At 40.3% G+C, this 21,815-nt stretch overlaps 1 protein-coding gene across 1 annotated transcript in view; it reads right to left on the bottom strand.

Annotated features, from left to right (window-relative positions):
• The window catches only part of ttn.2 (titin, tandem duplicate 2), a 266,459-nt gene that overhangs the window by 131,026 nt on the left and 113,618 nt on the right, over positions 1-21,815 (bottom strand). The window contains exons 91-114 of the mRNA XM_030724391.1: positions 21,564-21,674; positions 21,364-21,456; positions 20,808-20,852; positions 18,149-18,199; positions 17,618-18,013; positions 17,244-17,522; positions 16,539-16,808; positions 16,283-16,422; positions 16,057-16,183; positions 14,850-15,116; positions 14,455-14,721; positions 13,941-14,204; positions 13,075-13,214; positions 12,769-12,895; positions 12,182-12,448; positions 11,580-11,846; positions 10,933-11,199; positions 10,120-10,259; positions 9,255-9,381; positions 7,196-7,338; positions 5,190-5,313; positions 1,146-1,412; positions 573-670; positions 297-465 (exon numbers count right to left, since the gene is read on the bottom strand). Coding sequence (XP_030580251.1) covers positions 297-465; positions 573-670; positions 1,146-1,412; positions 5,190-5,313; positions 7,196-7,338; positions 9,255-9,381; positions 10,120-10,259; positions 10,933-11,199; positions 11,580-11,846; positions 12,182-12,448; positions 12,769-12,895; positions 13,075-13,214; positions 13,941-14,204; positions 14,455-14,721; positions 14,850-15,116; positions 16,057-16,183; positions 16,283-16,422; positions 16,539-16,808; positions 17,244-17,522; positions 17,618-18,013; positions 18,149-18,199; positions 20,808-20,852; positions 21,364-21,456; positions 21,564-21,674 — 4,446 coding nt within the window. The remainder of the gene's footprint in view (positions 1-296; positions 466-572; positions 671-1,145; positions 1,413-5,189; positions 5,314-7,195; positions 7,339-9,254; positions 9,382-10,119; positions 10,260-10,932; positions 11,200-11,579; positions 11,847-12,181; positions 12,449-12,768; positions 12,896-13,074; positions 13,215-13,940; positions 14,205-14,454; positions 14,722-14,849; positions 15,117-16,056; positions 16,184-16,282; positions 16,423-16,538; positions 16,809-17,243; positions 17,523-17,617; positions 18,014-18,148; positions 18,200-20,807; positions 20,853-21,363; positions 21,457-21,563; positions 21,675-21,815) is intronic.

Below are 21,815 nucleotides of genomic sequence, written 5' to 3'. Positions count from 1 at the left end.
CAATTTTACTGACATTCCCTACACAACAAACTAATTTACAAATAATTCTCATTAAATACTTTATGTTAAAAATGTTTAAAGACTGTTAACAGTGGATACTGTAACTTTGACAATTCAAATAGTTGCTTTACTTTGGGCATCAGAACATTTTGCATAATAATTGCTCCAGCTGTGAAAAACTGAATAATTGCATTTCATATGAAATACTATAATAAAATCAGGTAACCAAACACACCTGTATGAAGAATGCGGCTGGATTAAGTGCAGAAAAAGCAGTTTAATTTTTTAATTCTTACCAATGACAGTAAGCATGCCAGAGGATTTGGAGGTCTTTGCATCACATTCGTATTCAGCCTCATCGTCAAACACAGACTTATGAATGATTAGGATGTGTTGGCGACCTTGTGCAATAATTTCATACTTCTTTCCCTTTCTGATTTCACTTCCATCCTTAAACCAGCGGACCTGTGAGACGTGAAGGAAGAGGTCTCTGAGAGGAGGGATACTTAAGAAAAATGTTACCTTTAGGTTAAAGTTCATCTGGAAAAAAAAACAGAGGAGTGTGTTCTCACTTTGACGTCCTCTCTGGAGACTTCACATTCAAACCTGGCAGATTCCTTCTCTACAACCTCCACATCATGGAGTGGCTTTGTGAACTCAATGTGGGGAGCTGTTCACACAAACAAACAGTTATTAACAGCACGAATCATTTGCATGTTCAGTTTCCTAGATCCTAGAGGGGAGGTCTCTTAAATTCCAAGAGGGAATTTTGTCATATCACTCAGGAGAAATTCTTCCAAAAGATTCCTCTAGGCTAAATGTTGCAGTTTCTTAACTTCTTTGACGGTTAAGGTACCATCAAGAGTTTTTGTCAGGCTGGTTAATGCTGGTTAATGCTGGTTAATGCTAGGTCAATAGCTAAGAAGACTTTTATTCTGAACTTCTTCACCTCTCGACACTTGGATTTTCTTCTGGTGACAGAAACCTGGCTAAACATGGGTGAGTTGAGCCCGTTTTCTGAACTTGCTCCCTCCATGCTCCCTCACTACCTCAGTTCACCTTGGACAACTGGCCATAGTCTAAAAAGGAGTCCTTGCTTTGCCTAATACCTCACTGTCTCATGTCCATTTTTCAACTATACTTACGTTCAACATTGAGGAAACATGAGGTTTTGAAGTCTTTAGCATCACAAGTATATGTCCTTGAGTCGTCCAAAGTGCAGTCATGGATGACCAGCGCTCGCTTGCAGCCGTCAATGATCATCTCATATTTCTTGGTCTTGCGGATCTCCTGTCCATCCCTCAACCATTGTACCTCTGCATTTTCCCTGGAAACTTCACACTCAAGTGTGGCAGTGGCTTCCTCTTCCACTGTCTGGTCCTCCAGAGGCTTAACAAACTCTACCAGTGGCTCTGAATGCACAAAGAAATAGAAGAGACATCAGTTTAGCTTCTACTCAGCCAAACATAAAAAAATCAGGAGTTTACTTTTCATATGATCTGCCCTCATATTTGCCAAGAGTGATAGAGTTTCTCTGTATTATTATAGGGTCTTTACCCACAATACAAAGCGCCTTGAGGTGACTGTTTGTTGTGATTTGGCGCTATATAAATAAAATTGAATTGAATTGATAAAATAAGCCTAGATGGTTATTCACATATCAAGGTTGGTTTACCAGTTTTTTTTTTTTTTTAGTTTTTTTTTTTTTACCTCTTCTAATGTTAAAATTAGGGATGGCACGATACCACTTTTTTATGTCCGATACCGATCTTTTAAATTTGGATATCGGCCGATACCGATATAAATCAGATATTTAAAATTTATCTAGGCATTTAAAAACATTAAAAAAAAAATTTAAAAAAAAAAATCAACAGTCTCTCACACAACAAAATCAAAGCCTTTTAGTTGTCCCACATACAAGACTAAGGACCAGGGTGGACAGAGCTTTTTAGGCAGTGGCACCAAAGCTCTGGAACTGTTTACCACTCCAGCTCCATTTAGCTGTCTCTGTGGCATCGTTTAAAAAATAGTTGAAAACTTTTCTGTTTAACCAGGCTTTCTGGTTTCTGACTTTATTTTTATTCTTTTAATATGATAATGTTATTATGTTTTCAACATAGTGTTTTCTGGGGGTGGGGGTTGATATTGTGTTTTAATTATTGTACAGTGTCTTTCTGTCTGTGAAAAACATTATATAAATAAATTTTACTTACTTACAACAATAACTATCACCTGAATCCTGTTGCTTCTGTGTGAGAAGGTGATGCATTGGCTTATGGTATGTTGCAAATTTCATTAGGGCTGCAACTATAGATTATTTTAGCAATTGATTATTCTATTTATATTGATTACCTAACTAACTGGATAAGAAATTTTTTCAACGGTTCATCTGCATATTTTAACTTCTGTACTGTAGTTTTTCCCTGTGTGAAACAAACAGGGTGGATGGAGCAGCTACAAAGTTCTCTTTTCTTCACTTACTGATCAGGTGGTTGATGAAGGACCTCCAGCTGTTTCCCAGTAAAGGTTTATGGAGGTTACAGGGAGGAAAAAGACGAAAAAAAATTTCCTTCTGCTCCATCTGAGCTCACCGGCTCCGCCTCTTTGTGCAGACAGACTGCAGTAAATCAGCTGACTGCTGCTGTTTTGTCATCAGTGTTTATGTTGACAAACTGGGGGCTGCGTGAGCGCAATCTTGTAATACTTTATATTTACAAGCATTCTCCTAAATATGTTTCTACTGCAGGTCTATATTTAGTCACAAATCAGGGATTAAAGTATCAAAAATATTTTGACGGGGAAGGGGTCCTTCCGGTACCGGACGGTCACCGGTGCTAATATCTGCGCTCGCTAGCAGTATGTCCGGGAGCTGAAGTAGAGAAAAAAATAACAGCTGATTCTCAGCACAGCGAGCACAACACACAAACAAGGCAGAGAGCGGTGGAGGCGGAAAAACATGTCAGCGATGATCGCTCAGTGTCAAAGGGAATCCGTCGCAGTGACGGCGAACTTTATAGAATGTGCGGAGGGTTTTTTCCTAACTCCTGATCCCCCACTCCATTCCAGTAGGTGGTGGTAATGCAGCTCTAAGCTGGTTTGGTTAGCCGCAAACCCACAAGAAGAAGAAGATGACGGAGCACTGTAATGCAGCTAATGTGAGCGAAACGTTATTTAATGTATCGGATTACATTTTTTATTTCTCTACGATATCCGATCCAGTAATTTAGGCCAGTATCGGACCGATACCGATACTGAATATCGGATCAGCGCATCCCTAGTTAAAATGCATCTTTAAAGTATATAAAACATTGTTTAGTTTACAGCACACATAAACTACAGCTAGGGGCACCAGGCCAATCTCAAGCTGGCCCACAACAATCTGACTCCAGCATCCACAGAGAAATGTCCTGCCTCATCCGTGGCAATACTGTGTGCCTTTTAGTAAATAAACTTAATTCCCTGGGTGAAATTCCAAGAGTGGCATTGTCTAGCAATTTTGTAGGATTTTGTCAATTATGCTCTGATTTGCAATTGGTGATCATTCCTGTTCCTTTCTTGCTCTTGCACCACAACAGCACCAAAGATAAGAGCCAACCTAAATGCTTCACAGAGTTCAAGTAGCACAACATCTAAAGATCAACTGTTCAGAAAAGACAGTGGGAATCTGGACTGTATGGTCGAACTGCTGCAAAGAAGCCACTTCTAAGGAAGAACAACAAGAGGAACAGAATGGCTTGGGCCGAGGAACACAAGGAATGGACATTAGACCGGTGGAAATCTGTCCTTTGGTCTGATGAGTCCAAATTTGGTTCCAAACACATGTCTTTGTTAGATGCAGAAACGGTGAGTGGATGATTCCAACATGTGTAGTTCCCACCGTGAAGTATGGAGGAGGACGTGTGATGGTATGGGGGTGCTTTGCTTGTGACACTGTTGGCAATTTATTCAAAATCCCAGGCACACTTAACTAGCATGGCTAACACAACATTCTGCAGCAACACGCCATCCCATTTGGTTTGTGCTCAGTGGGACCATCATTTGATTTTCAACAGGACAATGACCCCAAACACACCTCTAGGCTATGTAAGGGCTATTTGACCAAGAAAGAGGGTGACGGAGTGTTGTGTCAGATGAGCTGGCCTCTACAATCACCCGATCTAAACCCAAGTGAGATGGTTTGCAATGAGCTGGGCCGCAGAGTGAAGGCAAAGCAGCCAACAAGTTGCTGGGTGGGGTGCTTGAGGGTGCTCCATCCAGTGACTCCATTGTCCTAATGGGAGACTTCAACGCTCACATGGGCAATGCCAGTGAGACCTGGAGGGGTGTGATTGGGAGGAATGACCTGCCTGATCTGAACCCAAGTGGTGTTTTGTTATTCAAACATGAACACCATGTTTGAACACAAGGATGTCCATAAGGATGGCAATAGGACATGTGGCACCTCTGACTTCAAGAACTTCAACTGTTCTGCTGGAGGTTTCTTCCTGTTAAAGGGAGTTTTTCCTTCCCACTGTCACCAAGTGCTGCTCATAGGGGGTCGTTTGATTGTTGGGTTTTCTCTGTAGGGCCTTTACCTACACCAGCAGAGTGAATAAACTATCAGGAAGAATAGTTCTGTGATTGGCTGCAAAGTGAACAGATTTGAAGTTGTGGTTCAATTTTGCACTATCACGGCACAACACACTAACCCACTATACTGCGCACTGTAATGTTTATTCCACTTCAAACTGACATTTGATATGTGGTTTTTACTATAGCTATTTTAAGCTATTCTAAATTATATTTTTGCTTTTGTTTACTTAATACTTCTGTGTATTTTTACTTTATTGCATTTATTTTTTTATATTTTTAAAACTAATTTCCAATTAGTTTGTGCCTCAAGATATTCCTTTGGTCTACTTTATTGAGCGAGAGACTATTTAAGCATATTTAAGCTATTTGTTATGTTTATTGTGTTCATTTCAATGATTTTAAGTTCTATAACAAAAGAATTAGCTTATGTGAAATGACCCAAGAGTTGTATCAGTTTAGAGAAATACCCTCAGATCACACCATCACTGCTTATACTGAGAAATGAAAACCCCTGAAAGTCAGCAAAAGTTAAGGCGGTTCCACCATGATGGTAACTTCTTTACAGGCCAGACTGGACCGAGAAAAATATATTCAGTTGGATACAGCTGTTGTGTTACCTTTGACGATGAGGTTGGCCTCAGTCTGGAAGTCTTTGGCGGTGAGTTTGATTTGTCCAGCTTCATTCAGCTGGATGTTGCGTAGAGTCAGGGTGTGGACTTTACCCTCTGCCTTCAACACCACCTGCAACAGAGTCAGTGTCATAGCTGCCCTTTTCCTCCTTTGATCAAGCAGAAATAACAAGGTCAACATGCCACAGGATGTAGCTTCTCTGAACATCTCATATCAGGTTTAAAGAGCCAGGTCTTATCTAATGAAAATATGAGAACCAAAACACAGTCGAATTTCTAATCTAAGTTAGATTTACACAGATGTTTGAAGCTTATTAATTTCCTGAATGCCCCCTTCCTGTCAGGTTCATCAGCCATAGGAAGATATACACTTTCTGTGAGGGTCAGTTGAGTCAGAACAGAGCGACTGCATTCCCTGAATGTTAGTTCAAGAGATCAGTGATAGTGTGACGAATTCATCAACTGATAGTATTCATGGGGTGGGTGTAACTCAGGAGGTAGAGCAGGTCACCTACTGATCGGAAGGTCAGTATCCAGTTGGTCTCCAACACAAGCGTTGGAGTGTGAATGTGTGTGAATGTTAGATAATAAAAGCACTCAGCTTAGATACTCATGGAAGTGCTTGTATGAATGGGTAAAAGTAAACGTGTTGTGTAAGCGCTTTGAGTGCTCAGATAGAGTAGAAAAGCACTATATAAGAACTAGTCCATTTACCATTGCCATGGTTGTTCCAAACACCTGAGGCCTGCACCACCTCAGCCGGGCATGATCCATGATCGTTTGGGTGACTGTTTGCCAAACTGTGTCAGGAATATTAAACCCCACTGGTCCAAATGATTAGGGAGTTTATGAGCATTACATGTGAGCTTCAGTGGAGTCACTGAATATGTACTATTTTTTCCCTGATCCTCATCTGTTAGGTAAACAATAACAGCTAAAGGTGAGACACGTTTATGTGTTTTATGATCCATATTCTTTGTTTTTTGGAGAACCTCAGTTATTGTTACTCTGAAGACAAACTTTCAGGACTTTAGAACATCTGAAGCACATTTTTCCAGATTTTCTCAGCCGAGTTTTGACAGCTAAAATGAATATAGGCAGCTGCCCCGCCACCCCCAATTTAAACTACATGACCTTTAACACCTAACAGCTTATTTTACTATGTCCTGCATGCATCTGACACAGCTGCCTCAGCACAACGTCACAAATTAAAGATGCATTGTATCTTTATCATTTGTCGATTTTTAAGGATAACAACAAAAAAAAAAAAACCACACAATGGAAATGTATGTGACACCAAATAAATGTGGTCAGGATTTTATCATTGTTGACATTTATACTTTTCAGAGTTGTATGAGTTGAAAGTAAAAAGATGTCTTTCTTTATTTTGCTGTTATAACAAGACAACAGCTGACTACAGGTAGGCAGTGAAAATAACATTTAAATTTACTTTAAATTTACTTCATGTCTCAAGACAGAAGCAGCAAGGCAAAGCCTGTGTTGTGACCGGATCTGGTTTCAGGGCCTGGGCTATCACACTGAGCGCTTTTCAACCAATAATTTCAATGTGAACCAAAACGTTTTAGAGCACGTCCCGTGTAGCTGTCATACAGCTCTGTTGCCACCTGCCCTGTGCCTCAGCCTCATTCAAGTGTTAAAAATAACCCAGCAGAAATGCTTGCGGGGCAGAAAAGCCTCCCTGCCTGTGTTATCGCAAAACTAGGATCAAATACTCAGCTGGAATCCTGAACCTTCACCAGCAGGACCTTATATGAATATAGGCAGAAGCTGGAACAGTCCACTGGACAAAAAAATGAACAGTGTGTACAAACAGAAAGGGAAACTGGCTGTGGGCCAGAGCCATGAGGCCTGGACTGTAATGGCTTCGTAACTCAGTGTTAATGGGTCTTGAGTTTCATGAAGTAAATCTCCTAGTGACCCCGTCTACGGTACAGAAACATCGTGTGGACTTAGTCAGGTGTGTTGGGACTTACTCTATCGCTTGGCTCCAGCTTTGTATCCCCCAGGAACCACTCGACAGCGATGCCTTCGTATGACAGCTCGCACTCAAAAGTGGCAGTCTCCCCAGCAGTCACGGTGACATCCTTCAGGGGCCTCTGGACACCAATCACTCGGGCTTTAGATTGGAGAGAAAGCATGGTTAGCCCCCTCACCAAGTAACAGATCAAAAAAAATCCCAGAGAGAACTGGCTAATCCTCAGCGGCGATTACTCATGGTGTATTTGAGCTGAAGGCAGGCCGCTGGTAGACCTTGGACAACTGAAGCAAGCCGCCCTGAGACTTGGCACTGGGGGTCCAAGCTCATTAACATAAATCCTACTGTCAGATGTATATGGCAGGCAGAGCCAGTGAGAGTAGGGGTCGCACCCTCCCCCGTGCCAATCACTGCAACCCCGCTCTAGATAAGGAATGTGGCTTCTAAAATAACTAAGGGGCCTGATAGGCTGAGAGCCCACATCTGCCAAATCCATCGAGGGAAGCCAATCTGCTCCTATCAGTCACAAGGCTGCAATTTTCCTGTGAATGTGAATGTCCTGACATGAGTTACTCAACATCACACTGCCTTCTTCATCATTGACTAATGCTGACATAGAACTGGCATTCTGGAATATTTGGTAACACAGGCCAAACGGAGATCAAGGATGTCAGCGTGGAATAACAAACCGCATCAAGTATTTATAACGGGCTTCTTCACATGCCTGAATTAAGGCCCCTTTACAGCCTGTTAAAATGCATCTTCATTTAATAAGGAAGCTGTCAGCAGAACGAGGGAATTCACCTTTAAGATAAAAAAGGTCCTACACTGTGAAGAAGCATTTTAAGGCCCTTAAGCTTAAAGTGGACTGTTTGTGATCTAACAGCATCTCACTTCTACAGTTTGATTGATGAACTTTATTTCTTATGACTGTGGTTTAAAAAATATTTCATTTAAAGTCTGTTCATTAAAGATAAGCAAAATATGTGTGGGATATTCTAGTTCTAAAACTAAAAACTTGGTAAACTAAGACATTACAAGATGTATGTGTTACAGGACTCTAATTTTAATCAGTAGTGGAGAGACAGACTGGTGACAAGTTGAAGGAAAAACCTCAACCCGTGATGCCTACAGTGAAGGGATCAGGTGACCGTTATGCTGTGTGTGTGTGTGTGTGTGTGTGTGTGTGCAGTCACGGCTCCCTTTAACACAGAGTTCTTCTGAGTGATCTATGAAACATTTGTATCCTCATGAATCTCTCCACCACATCATTAAAAAGTACTAAAAGTACTACTTAATTCATTTGTATCCTGTCTGTAAGTGAGCTCCTCTCAACTGGTTACTTTTTGTTGTTTTATTTAAAAAGAACCTCATCTCTGAGTATGACTATCAGTGACTCTTATGAGGCGACTGTTGTTGTGAATTAGTGCTACATAATGCATATATAATTCAATTAAATGTTTTTTTTCTGCAGTAAATGCATTGAAAATCCTTTAAATGTTGTATTGAATAAAATTCTAGTTTAGAGATATCTTGACAAGTTGGAACGTGAGCAATTAAAATGAATCGTGAAGAGAAAAAATAATATATTATAGTTTTCAACATTGAACACAGGGTAACAGTTTAAACCAGATGCTTTTTTTGGAAGGAGTTTCTCTGACTGAGATGTCAGATTGTTAATTGGACTTTAGCTCAAAATGATGAACTTTATCTCAGCATGTTATCTGCTATTGTAGTTAAATTTCAATTATTCTTGCAATTATTAAAAACAACAAAGCTGACCAAATTACTGTTGTTTTCACAGCCAACCAATAAGAATACATAATATGCTAATTTGTGTTCATTCTATTACCGAAGCTCAAACAAACTAATATGTAACGTATGTTCAAGGATCAGAGGGTGACTTGGATCCAAACAGAAATCACTGCCATCCTTCAAGGGCAGGAATTTCTGCAAATTTTAGTTGAATACTAACACGTGTTATACATGTGTTATACTAGCATAGTAACACGTTTTTACAGGTGATCTGTGATTTATTTCAGGATTGTTTCTGTCACCTTTGACCCTGAGGTGAGCTGAGGATTTGGCATTGGCTGCTGCAAAGTCAACACTTCCAGCCATGTCCATTTTACAGTTATAGAGGATCAACAAGTGCCGGGCTCCTTCCTCCTTGATCTCCACATCCTGAGAACAAACAATGTGCAAACAACGTTTAGTCATCAAAGCAAGACATGAACGATCCAAAACATTTTTAATGTTAATACCTCATCTAGTTTGCACCACGTACATAGGTCTATATATCTCATGTCATCCTTCTCCTATCTCACAGTAAATATAGTCTCTATGCTGCTGTAGTTTAACTGTATTTTAGCAAAGTCGTCCTTTTAGAATTATCAGGTTCTATCTGACATTTTTTGACAAAGTTGACATATTGTCATATTCCTATTCGTTGACCACTAATCAACAATATGTAAGAGATGTTTTTTCAATTATATACAACAATTTTACCATTTTATTCACAAAAAAAAAAGTTCAATCTGCAAAATCAAGCTTTAACTTGGTATTATAAGTTTCTATTATTAAATAACTCAAAACTGGTCAGAATACAGATAGAACCTTATAATTCTAAGGGGACAAAGTGTCTCCAAACTGTATATTTATATATTTATGCTGCTGATTGAAGGGAGTTACCAGCCAAGTTTCGTTGTATTTTTTTGTACAATGACAAAAAAGCTTCTTCTTCTTCTTCTAATTAAATTTCCAACATAATCACATATGATAAACACAGCTATAATGAATTTAACTGAATGTAAACTGAGTATTCCTGCCAAAGGAAACCTTCTCTGGAACATTTTTTCCACATTTTTTTCTTTTAAAATAATGTTAAACACTAAATTTGTTTTTATAGGTGTAAAATCTTACAGCAGATGGATGAAGCGTCTCGCCCTTCAGTTTCCAGATGGCATGCAGGTCCCCCTCAGAAATCTCCGTCTCAAACTTGGCCACCTCTGTCTCTGTGACCTCCACACTGTACAATGGGCGGACAACCTTGATGTCACGTTCTGCGGGGGATTAAAAATATGTTAAAGAAACCTAAAAGTCAAAGTGAAGCTGACTGAAATGTGTTAGATAACATCGGTGAAACAGTTTCACGTTGTCAAATGTAACAGATGAATGATCAGATGATCAATGGAGAACACACATCAGACATGGGAAAAGACATGACAGTTAAAGCGAGCGGCTGACGCTCTCATTCAGAGCGGCTTACAATTGTGCCAAAGCAGAAGACAATGAAGAACTCTTGAGAATAATTAACACCATAAAAAAACTCGAGGGATCCCATAATTATGTGATAACTGAGAAATAGCTGTTATTAATATTAACATCTTTCCTTGTTCTCGTGATTTTACATGGACAGAAAAATGTATAAATCCATAGTGAAGAATAAAATGAACAGCTGTGAGAGAGGTTAAATTGAGAAGTATATTCACATCTGCATAGTGTCTTCATAGGTCCATGATGCTCATTTAAGATGTGCAGCGTTTTATTATTCCCAAGTATTACAATGATAAAATCTACAAACATTCAGAATGAGAGTACAGGCTGCAGTCATGCAGGATGGAGACAACAGCAGCCCAAAACAAAGGCGGGGTTTTGGTGAACGCTGGTGGGTGGGGCCTGATTCTGCAGTCTCGATGGGATCTAGGGGAGGGGCTGGATTGTCACAGGTATTACCTTCGATGTTCAGGTCAGCAGTAGTTCTGTCAGTTCCACAGTCGCAGGTGTAAGCGCCCATGTTGCTCTTTGCTGCCTTCTTGATGACCATCATGCGCTTCTTGCCGTCAGATTGGAAGGAAATGTTCTTGGAAGGAAAGATTTCTTTACTATCTTTGAACCATCTGACCTCAGCAGCGGCCTTACTCAACTCACAGGACAAAACCACTTGATCTTTCTCGACAGCGGTGTAGTTCTGGAGCTTCACTGTGAAGTACACGTCACCCTCTGCGGGCAGACACCAGGGTTAAGCCAGTTAATAACAACGGTAACTGGCTAAAGACGAGGAGAGTACAGTGTGTATGCGCACCCAAAAAATGTCACCAGCGAGTTATTATTGTGCATCTTATGAGTATCTCAGTTTTGATTTGTAAATTAACATGCAGGCTTACATTAATGACAAGTAAAGGAAATACAATTTTTTCCTTTTCTGTTTTTAAAACCACAGAGAGTTTTACAGCATCCTGCATCCTCTTATTCAAAGAGGATTTTAGAAATGATTCCATTCTGAATTGTACTGGCAAACAGGCAGCTTGGATATGAATTTCTAGACCACTGGTAACAAGTGAAGAAATCCTGCCTCTGACACTTTACACATTGATACTAACCGAGGACGGTGAGCATGGCCTCTGAAGTCGTGCCCATTGCCTCCACTTTGATTATGGAGGTGTCGTCAAGTGTTACCTCCTTGAAGGCCAGTGTGTGGACTTTTCCCTCCTCTGACATGTGCACCACTTTGCTGGGGTGCAAACGAACGTCGTTTTTGTACCAGACAACTGGGATTTTGTCATGAGAGAGTTCAATGCTGAACTCTGCAGTTTCACGTTCCTTTACAGTCACGTCTTTTATCGGCTTGATAAATGAAAGGCGAATACCTGACAAGAAATTATATTCATATAAACATGTACCTTTTGGAAAGACATCAAATGATTATGGTTTGAATGGAACTTATGTGTCAGAACACAGTAACAATTTGCCTTACGCTATTATTAATATATCAAATATGCATGTTTTCGATGTTTAATTCAATCTAATACATGCCCATCCACCACCCCCCGAACCCTACAATGTAACCTGACCTGCACCTCTGGAAAAATGTAAACACAGCACCTTTTGATCTGGTACTGCAGACCCCTCAAAGACCCGATGACCTGACGGTCACACACACATCAAACCATTCTTATCCTAACAAAGATCCAACATGTTTTACCTTTGATAATCAACCTTCCAGATGTCCTCTTATCTTCAGCCTCAAACATGTATTTGCCTTCATCTTCATATCTGGCAGATTTTACAATAAGACTGTGTCTCTTTTCCTCAACACGCAGTTCAAACTTGTCATCATTTGATAACTCTTGAGATCCCTTCAGCCAACGGAAGCTTTTGGGCTCCCTGGAAATTTCTAGTTCAAACTTTGCTTCATCCTTTTCGTACACTTCTACATCAGTCAGCTGTGTAATGAATGACACTGGGAGCTCTGTTGATTCAGACAGATAGTTCACAAAAAATAAAATTTTAAAATTTGGGGAGAAATTTAAATCAGTTGGACTTTCCATACTGACTCAAAAAAAAAAAAAAAAAAAACATGTCCCAAAAAGATATTTCACAACACAAGAATTTGCAATAACATTTACCCGATCATTCATATGTCAATCACTATTACAATAAAATGCAACATAAAAACATAATGTGCAACAAAAAAGGTGAAGTACTCCAGTGTTTCCTAAAACATCATGAGCACAGTCCTATGTCTGAAAAAAGTGTACAAGAAGGTGGAGTGGGGAAGTGAAAGCTCACCCTTCACTTTCAGGTTAGCAGAACACTTGGCATTAGCGGCAGTGAACGTGACCTCACCAGTCTGAGGCACTCTGCAGTTGTACAAGACCAGAGTGTGTTTGGCACCGTCCTCCACAATCTCAACATCCTGCAGATGGCCAACAAACTTCAGTATTTCAGCAAAATTAAGGACTCAAAGAAACGTGATGAGGGCATCAATTCACTTTCATTTGTTTGCTAAATCTCATTAAAGATTAAAGTCAAGTAAACGTGAATTCAACCACATGTAAGAGAATATCTGCTGAGGTGTAGTTTAATGCGACATACAGCGGCTGGACTGAGGACTTCTCCATTCAGTTTCCACTGGCCATGGCAATCATCTTCACTGAGCTCAACCTCAAATCGAGCAGTCTCTCCATCAAACACCTCAACGCCGTATATTGGCCGAACCACCTTTATGTGGCGAGCTAACATTTAAAAGAGGGGAAACATTTTTTTATTGAAGACGCAAAGAAATGTAAAAATCAAAAAACAACGCAAATACATAAACATATTACATATGCAAACATATACAGACACAAGCAAGAAGACATCAGACAGTCACAGACAGAGTTGCCAAGATGCATATAATTGAGATAGAGCCTCTGCTTTGGCAACTGACACACATACAGAAACCAATGTTATCTGTATCAATAAAACACAGATAATGTTGCTGGTAATAAAATGCTGTGATGATCCAGTTTGGATGGTCAGTCAGTCAACTGAACATGCTACTACCAAAAAGACGTGATGGCCCGTTTGAGTCAGTATGAAATGATAAGGATTACTGAAGTGACAAAGTGACGAGTGATGTTTGTTTTATGGGAATGTTTTGCAAAGGTTATTTCATGACTACCAAAAGTGAGAAACAAAGTCAGAGACATGACAGTGGACGAACACTACAGGACTGACACAAACACAGGGTCACAACAGTTTTCTACTAGTTTCTGCCATTATTGGACTGTGATGTGAGAAAGACAACAAAGTGCTGATTAGAAAGTGAAGTATGGTGCTTCAAGTGCAAAAACTGCAGAAAAGAGTGACTGATAGGACGTAATGCACAATTAAGAGACTGTGCAGGTGAAGATGAGTATCAAGAAGAGGGAAGCTGCCTCAAAATGACCAAAAATCAAACTCAAATTCTGGGTCTTTACCTTCAATGTGAAGAGCTGCTGTTGTCTTGTCTGTTCCACAATCACATAGATACTGTCCTTTGTCTTTGTCCCCAACTCTCTTGATGACAAGGGTTCGGCGTTTGCCTTCAGCTTTAATGTTCACCATCTTAGAGGCCTTTATCTCTGCCTCATTGTGGTACCACATGACATTGACATCTTTGCTGAGCTCACAATCTAGAACCACCTCATCTTTCTCCACTGCAGTATAGTCCTGCAGCTTAACTGTGAAGTATGGATCTCCCTCTGGAAAGGGGACATTTTTGTGTGACTCCACAATACATTACAAATATATGGTGCACAACACAAGACAGTGACAACAAATGAGAAACACAAATGGGCTACATAAAAAAATGAGCTCTTACAAAGACCACAAGAAGACAATAATTTTGTGGACCTGGACAGACAACAATGGACAAACTCTACACAGAGCTGTGGGGAAGAAGACACACACAGTGACGAGGACAGAAAGGACAGTTTGTTACTCTTGGATTACCTATAACGGTCAGGTTGGCCATGGAAGGAATTCCTTTGGCCTCAGCCTTAATTTGGCAGATATCATCTAGAGTCACTTCCCTGATTTCTAGCGCATGCTTCTTTCCATCCACATGAATAACAACTGTTCTGCTTGGATGAATTTTAACGTCATTCTTGTACCAGGTGATGGGGATGTTCTCGTGAGAAAGCTCCAGCTCAAAGCGAGCTGTTTGGCCTTCCTTTACTGTTTGATCCTTTATTGGTGAGATAAATTTGAGCCTGATACCTACAATTGTATTAATAAAACATGTTCACACAGGTTAGCTCATATGAAGATGGGACAGCAACTCAGTGAACACAGTGAAAGTAATCATGTTCTGCCCCTGTTTTCAGAAAATGTGGTCCATTACTTACCCTCTACTGTGAGTCTAGCTTTTGAGGTTTTGCCCAAAACTTCAATCGTATATTCTTCCTCGTCATCAAACTCACAACAGTTTATAATCAGCATATGCTTCTTTCCATCATCGATGATGTCATACTTTTGGTCTGGGGTGATGATGTCAGCCCCTTTGTACCACATGACCTTAGAGACATCCTTCGTGATGGTGCATTCAAACTTAGCCTGTTTCTTTTCTGGCACAGAAACATCTTTGAGCGGAACAACAAAGTCCATTTCGATTTCTGAGATAAAAGGTGACACAAGTACAATATGTCAACAATGTAATAGAGCGCAGCACTGGAGTCTACAGCCTGAGGTGAGTTTACCTTCTATACCGTTTATGTCTGTCTAGTTGTATAAATTTTCTGAATCATAAAGCGGTTAGTAGTAGCAGTATCAGGGAGTATTTTGATTAAAACATAGTCACTGTTTGACCTGAAGATCACTGACCTTACAAATCTGTTAAAGTGCTTTTAGTGGTCAGGAAGATAAGAAAAGTGTTTCCTCCTATCTTAAACTCCTCTTGGAGATATCTTCCGGTTGTGCAGATTATCTAGTAATCTAAGGAACACCATGTTGCTAGCAGCAAGAACTCAAAATATTCACATTCAAGTTTTCTGCAGACAAACAGAATATTCTTCTTCAATAAACCTTCATTCTTCATGCTGTTCTTCTTAAAACTTGGGTTTCCTGCAGAACTCCATTACTATTGCTAAAACTGAGTGACCATCTCACCCAGTAACACAGTCACTAACGTGCTAACTAATGAATTGTCCATGATGTAGATTTAACACAGAACCTTTAACCACAAAAGGTGCAACTAAACTATAAACAAAACAAAACAAAATTTTTAATCTGACCGTGAGCACATTTACACGTTCCAATAAACAGATTGTACAACAAATAACACAGCACACACACAGGGCACCAATTCACCCACTGAAAATGGTTGAGCTCCAACATCAAAGTTCTTTCTTTTCTTCCCAGGCTGCATACAGTGGCACAAATGATCAAGTTGATTTGTCAGCCCTGTTCAATAAAGGTCTAAGGTCCACTCTCTCAGCCAGTTAAGCTTTATTTTATTTCCTACAGACCTTACACCTTTATTTTTACAGATAGAAAAAAAAAAAAAAATCACACGACACTGTAATCCCAGCTCTGGATAACAGGAGTCCCCCTTACCTTTGACATTAAGCATGGCGCTGGTTATGGCGTTCAGAGCTGTGTAGGTCACTTCTCCAGCCTGGTCCAACTGGCAATTTTTCAGCTTGAGTCTACGCACTGTACCCTCCATTTGGATGTCGCATGTCTATTAAAACATTATATATTCACATATAAGGAGTGAACACACTAATTAAAGAATACATGTGCAACAATATATCTGCAGCACAAATCCTTTGTGCCTTACCGGGGATCTGGTCAAAACCTCCCCTTTGAGCTTCCATTCCCCTGGAATATCTTCCTCAGAGATCTCTGTCTCAAACATGGCATCTTCCTTCTCAACCACCTCGATGCTGGCCAAAGGCTTTAGGATCTCAGCTTCCCGCTCTGTGACCATATTGTTAGAACTGAGTACTCACAAACATCAGCCAGTCAACAGAAAACTTTTACAACTATTTAAATGATTACAGTTGCTGTGAATATAAGTAGGTAAAGAGATAAACCTCCAAGTGTCAACTTGGCAGTATAGATGCGCCCTTCCACCTCCATGGCATATTCTGCTACATCATCAGGCTGACAGTTCTTGATGGTGAGTGTCAACTCTCTTCCGTCCTTCTTGATCTCAACCTTGTCGGATGGAGTGATCTCATTCTCTCCTTTGAGCCACTTCCAGTTGGGGGTGTCCTTGAAAAGCTCACATCTAAATGTAGCAGCAGCCCTTGGTTTTACATGCTGGTCTCTCAGTGGTCTTACTATCCAATCTTTGACAATTTCTGTTGGATTTCAGTATCACTGAGTCAGTGACAATCATATTTTTCAATATTTGCACAATTAAAACACTAAATATTGGCAGAGTTGACAGCTCAGACTTAGTTTAAGTAATTTCAAGACGATTTATTTTGGGAGGTTTTCAAAGAATTCCACAATTTTTAAGTGATGCTCAGTTAGAAAATTATTCTTATTGCAATTTACATAAATCAAATAAATAAATAAGTACATCAAATTTAGCTCCAATACACTTTATGACACGTGCTTTTGAACTGGACATCTGGCTATATGATACTGATATTCAGAACAATATTTCTGTTTGTCAGCACCATAGAACCCAGAATTACTTTTCTTTAGGGAAGATAAAAACAGGCCATAAAATGAGATAGAAATGTATGTTGCAGTGTGTGGGAGCATCTACCATGTCTTACTATGCTTACCAATCACTTTGACATTTGTTGTAGTCTTAACATCTTCCTGGTTAGCCACTTCACATGAGAAAATGCCAGCATCCCCCTCAGTGGAGTTCTGGATGGTCACAGCGTGCTGCATACCAATGATGTTGATCTGAATCTTGCCTTCCTGTTTCTTGAGGACCTCACCATTCTTCTTCCATATCACATCCCTCTCTTTGTTCAGCTCGCAGGTCATATACACAGGCTGACCTTTGATTGCTGATGTCTCCTCCTCTAATTCTTTGATCCATTTCACAGGTAGCTCTAAAAAGAGACACAATAGCAAAGGCATTCCACATTGGTGAAGGGGGTTCCAACAGATACATTTTGCACACCTCAGAACTGCAGAAAAATGATACCTTCAACAATGAGCTTGGCGGTGCATGATATCTCTTTGCCAGCATTCTTGGCCACACATGTATATTCCCCAGTGTCAGACAGCTGGACATCAATAATGTTCAACTTGCGATCTTTGCCATCAGAAGTGAACTTGTGCTTGGGACTTTCACGAAGATTACTACCATCTTTCATCCATGAAGTGACGGCAGTGGAAGGTGAGACCTCACACTCAAAGACAGCAGATGAGCCGATAGACTCAGCTTCCTGCAAAACAATGTCCTGAAGCTTTTTGATAAACTTCAGAGGGACAGCTTTGAGCTTGAAACCTGCAAATGGTTCTTCTGGCGGTGGTGGTCCTTTTCCACCAGGCTTCAGACCCCGACCCCTTCCCTCTCCAGGAGATGGGGTCTGCTTGGCTAAATAAACAAATTGAAGACAGTCAATTCACATTTCATTTGGAAAAAAAAATACACTCTGGTATCACCATTCAGCTTGGTATATAGTACATTAGGTTTGCTGGAACATCAAAGGTTTATCAACCCAAAACTTACGTCTCAGTCCTCTACCTCTGCCTCTTCCTGCTTCCTCTGCTGGCTGTCCCTCTGTTCAGAAAAAATACATTATTTGATGCTCACTGTGTAATCATACATACATGTCCTGCTAAACATGCTAGGGTCATGGAATATGTAATGTAGTGAATGGACAGGGAATTATGAAATCATTTTGATGGTAAGTTTATGAAATAATGACACTCATATAGAGGCAGACAAAAACACCATGATGAAGAATACAAAAGTAAAATGGATGAAATGGAAAAACAAACATAAATGCAATGAATGGCGAGAACACATAATGGAATGCTCAAATGACAAAAACACAAACGACATATCAAAAATGACACAAAGTGATAAACATGACCAGGCAGTTTGACACACAGAATGATTACATAATTCTATGGAAAAGATGAATTAATTGCATCACACTTAAAAGATGATGGATGGCGAGGATTTTAGATGGGGGCATGAAAGCAGGAATGGGTGGATATTATTCATGGCACAAAGGCATGGTTTTTGTTTTGTTTTGTTCTGATTTTGGTTGTCACTCAACGAGTTGGGGCTTCCACCATCTCACCTCTTCTGGCCACCCCTGGAACCTCCATAGCACCTTCCTCTGCACCACCTTCCCAGTCCTCTGAGCCGTAACTCTCCTGTGGAACCAGCTCCCAGCCCCATGCCTCTTCTCCCTCTGGCACAGCCTCTTCCTCAGCTTCAAACTCCCCTTCAAATACTTCCTCCTCTGGCTGAGTGGCGACCTTCTTCATCTCCACAGCTCCAGGAGAGACTTCCTTTACCAGGGGAACCTTCTCTTTAATGGGCTCTGCTGGTTCTGCAACCTTGTCTTCCTCTGGCAAAGGCTTCTTTGGGACAGTCACAGCTTCAGTGGATTCTTTGGGTGAAACAGTTTCGGGAAGCTTTTTGAGTTTATCAACACTTGGCCTCCTCTCAAATGTGACCGTCTCTGCTTCTTTACGTTTCTCAACTTTCGGAGACGGTGTCTTTTTGAGCTCTACCTTCTTGAGCTGCTTAACAGGCTTCAGAGGTACTTCTTCCTCTTTTGCCTTGGGTATAACTCCTTTCTTCACTTGCAGAGGTTTGGTCTCCTCTGGAATCTTTTCAGGTTTCTTAGCAGGGGCTGGAACAGGAGACACTGTCTTTTCCGTGGGCACTGCTTCTACCTTCTTTGGCTTCTCTGGCTTCTCCTCTGGAGGTTGGAGGATCTCAGGTTTCTTTGGCTTAGCCTGTTGCTTCTCATCTTGAGGTTTCTCATCTGGCTTTTTGTGAAGATGAAGCAGATCATCAGTTGGCGCCCTTTCTCTATCCTCTGCTGGTTTCTTCTCAGGCTCTGTAGCCTCTTTGGAAGGCCTGTCAAAGGGCTTCAACTTAACACTCTCTATCTCTGGTTCCACTGTTGGGATCTTCTTCACCTTGGTTGCCACTTTGACCTCTTCAGGCTCCTTTTCTGGAATTTTTGTTTTAGCTGCTGGCTTTGGCACCTTGGCTGATGGTTCCTTTACATCCAAAGGTTCTTTCTCAGGTTTCTTTGGAGGTTCTTTGGTTTCCACCTCTCTGGAGATCCTTTCGCCCTTCTGAAAAGGTAAAGTGTCCCTTTCTGCCCTCTCCTTCTTATCCTTCTCTGGATCCTCTGCTGGTTTAGAAAGCTTCTCAAAAGGTTTCAGTTTGACTACTTCTGGTTCCACTTCCTCTAAAGGCAATTTTTTAACTTTCTTTGGAGCTATACTAGGTGGGAGAGGTTCTTCTTCCTTGGGTGCCTTGGGAGTTTTCTTCAGAGAAATCTTATCTTTTAGTTTCTCATCTTTTGGGACGGGCTTCTGCCGTGTCCATGCATCTTTAGGAGTCTCTTTTTGTTCTTCTTCTTCAGGTTGAATAATTTCTGGCTTTTTCACCACATTTGCTTTCTCTCTAGGCTTCTTCTCCTCCACATATTTCCTGGTGACAAATGAAAGCTCAGCCGATTCTTCTTTATGCACCATCTCCTCAACACTAAAAACTGTGGTCTTGGTGACCTTCTGAGGTAATTCCTCTGGTTCGGGCTCTTTGCGTGGAACTGATGGGATCTTCTTCAATACGATAATCTCTTTTTCTTCTTCCACCTCCTTCATGACCCTGGTTGTTTTTCTCAAGGTGGGGATGTCAAATGTCCCATCCTCTTCCACATGAATTTTATCTTTTTTGTGCAGAACCATTTCTGAGGCATCAAAGGTTTGATATTACTTAGTTAAATTTACTTCATCAGTTTAGTGTCAATAAATTTAGTCAGATTTATTGACACTAAACTCATTACAATTTGTACAAACATACACAACACAAATACACAAGAGCATAAATAAATAAATAAAATGATTTAGAAAGTTAAGAACGATAACTTCAACTTGATGATATAAGAACAACTCTAGTAACAAAAAATACACAAGAGGACAAAGACATTTACAGTTTCACCAAGAAAGCTTCGACGGTTTAATGGTGTGTGTAGTGGGACTAATGGAGCATATAAGTGATCAGACTGATTTTCTTTGAAACCCAGCAGTGTGCAATTGATGCTTTAAAAGTCATGGATATAGGCCATATGCATGCATAGCCACTGACTGAGTCCTAATAGTAGCTGTGTACTGAGTGTACTGAGTACTCCTACCTTTCTTGATTCCTCCTGGTGCTTGTACGGGCCCCTTGGTTTCATCTAGCACAGAAGCATAGGTCAGAACATTGTTAATTGGGCCACATAATTTGCCATGAAACACATTACGAAACAATGTGGATGAGACATATAACAAAGACAGGACTCACATGCAGAGGAAAAAAGTTATCACATCATTTAGATGAAGAAGAAAAGCAGATAAATAACGCCATAAGTAAAGATAAAGAATAAAATGAAGTTAGGTTGTGTCCAAGCACATGTGGTTGCTCATGTTGGATTCAAGATCAATGAATTAGTCACTAACAGAACAGGACACACACTGCAAAACACCAACACGTGACAAGACACAGAGGGGCTGTACTGCAGCTGAGGGTCTTCTCCACCAGCAAGAAACAAGAAAGACCCATAGCAAACAACAGCAAAGATACACAGTTTGGTGATTATGTAACCAACATTGACAGTAATCGATTAAGATGATAAAAAAAAGTGAAAAGAACTAATAATGCCTTCAACAAAGAGGACATTTCCTTCTAAGTTCTTTAAATACCTCTACCTGTTTCAGGTGATATCTTTTTTGTTAGTGGTTCTTGTTCTGCCATCATCTTGGTTGGCTCTTCAGCCTTCATGACAGGCTGTGTCTTGGTCACTTGAGGTATAAAAAAAAGTAAGAACTGAAGTATTATAAATTGTTACCACAGCACGTAGTATTTCTAAAAATGAACACGGTGTTAGTCAGAATCATTGTCTGAATACCTGGCCTGGTGTCTTCTTGTGGAGTAACTCTCTTTTCCAACTGAGCAGTGTCAGTCACCTCAGGCCTTTTGACAGCTTCTTGATCTTTTACAGCAGCCTGTGGTTTGCTCTCTTAAAGTACAAAGTATACAGAAAATTCAACAGAAGTTCTCTATAAGTGCTTCATCAAAAGAACCAAAATCCATGTTGTATTCTGTCTTTGTAAACACCTCGTTTGGTCTCAAGATAAGATCAAAGATTCAGATTTGCACA

The sequence above is a fragment of the Archocentrus centrarchus genome, unplaced genomic scaffold (genome assembly GCF_007364275.1).
Source record: "Archocentrus centrarchus isolate MPI-CPG fArcCen1 unplaced genomic scaffold, fArcCen1 scaffold_36_ctg1, whole genome shotgun sequence".
NCBI lineage: Eukaryota > Metazoa > Chordata > Actinopteri > Cichliformes > Cichlidae > Archocentrus > Archocentrus centrarchus.
This window is presented reverse-complemented; position numbering and strand designations above follow the sequence as displayed.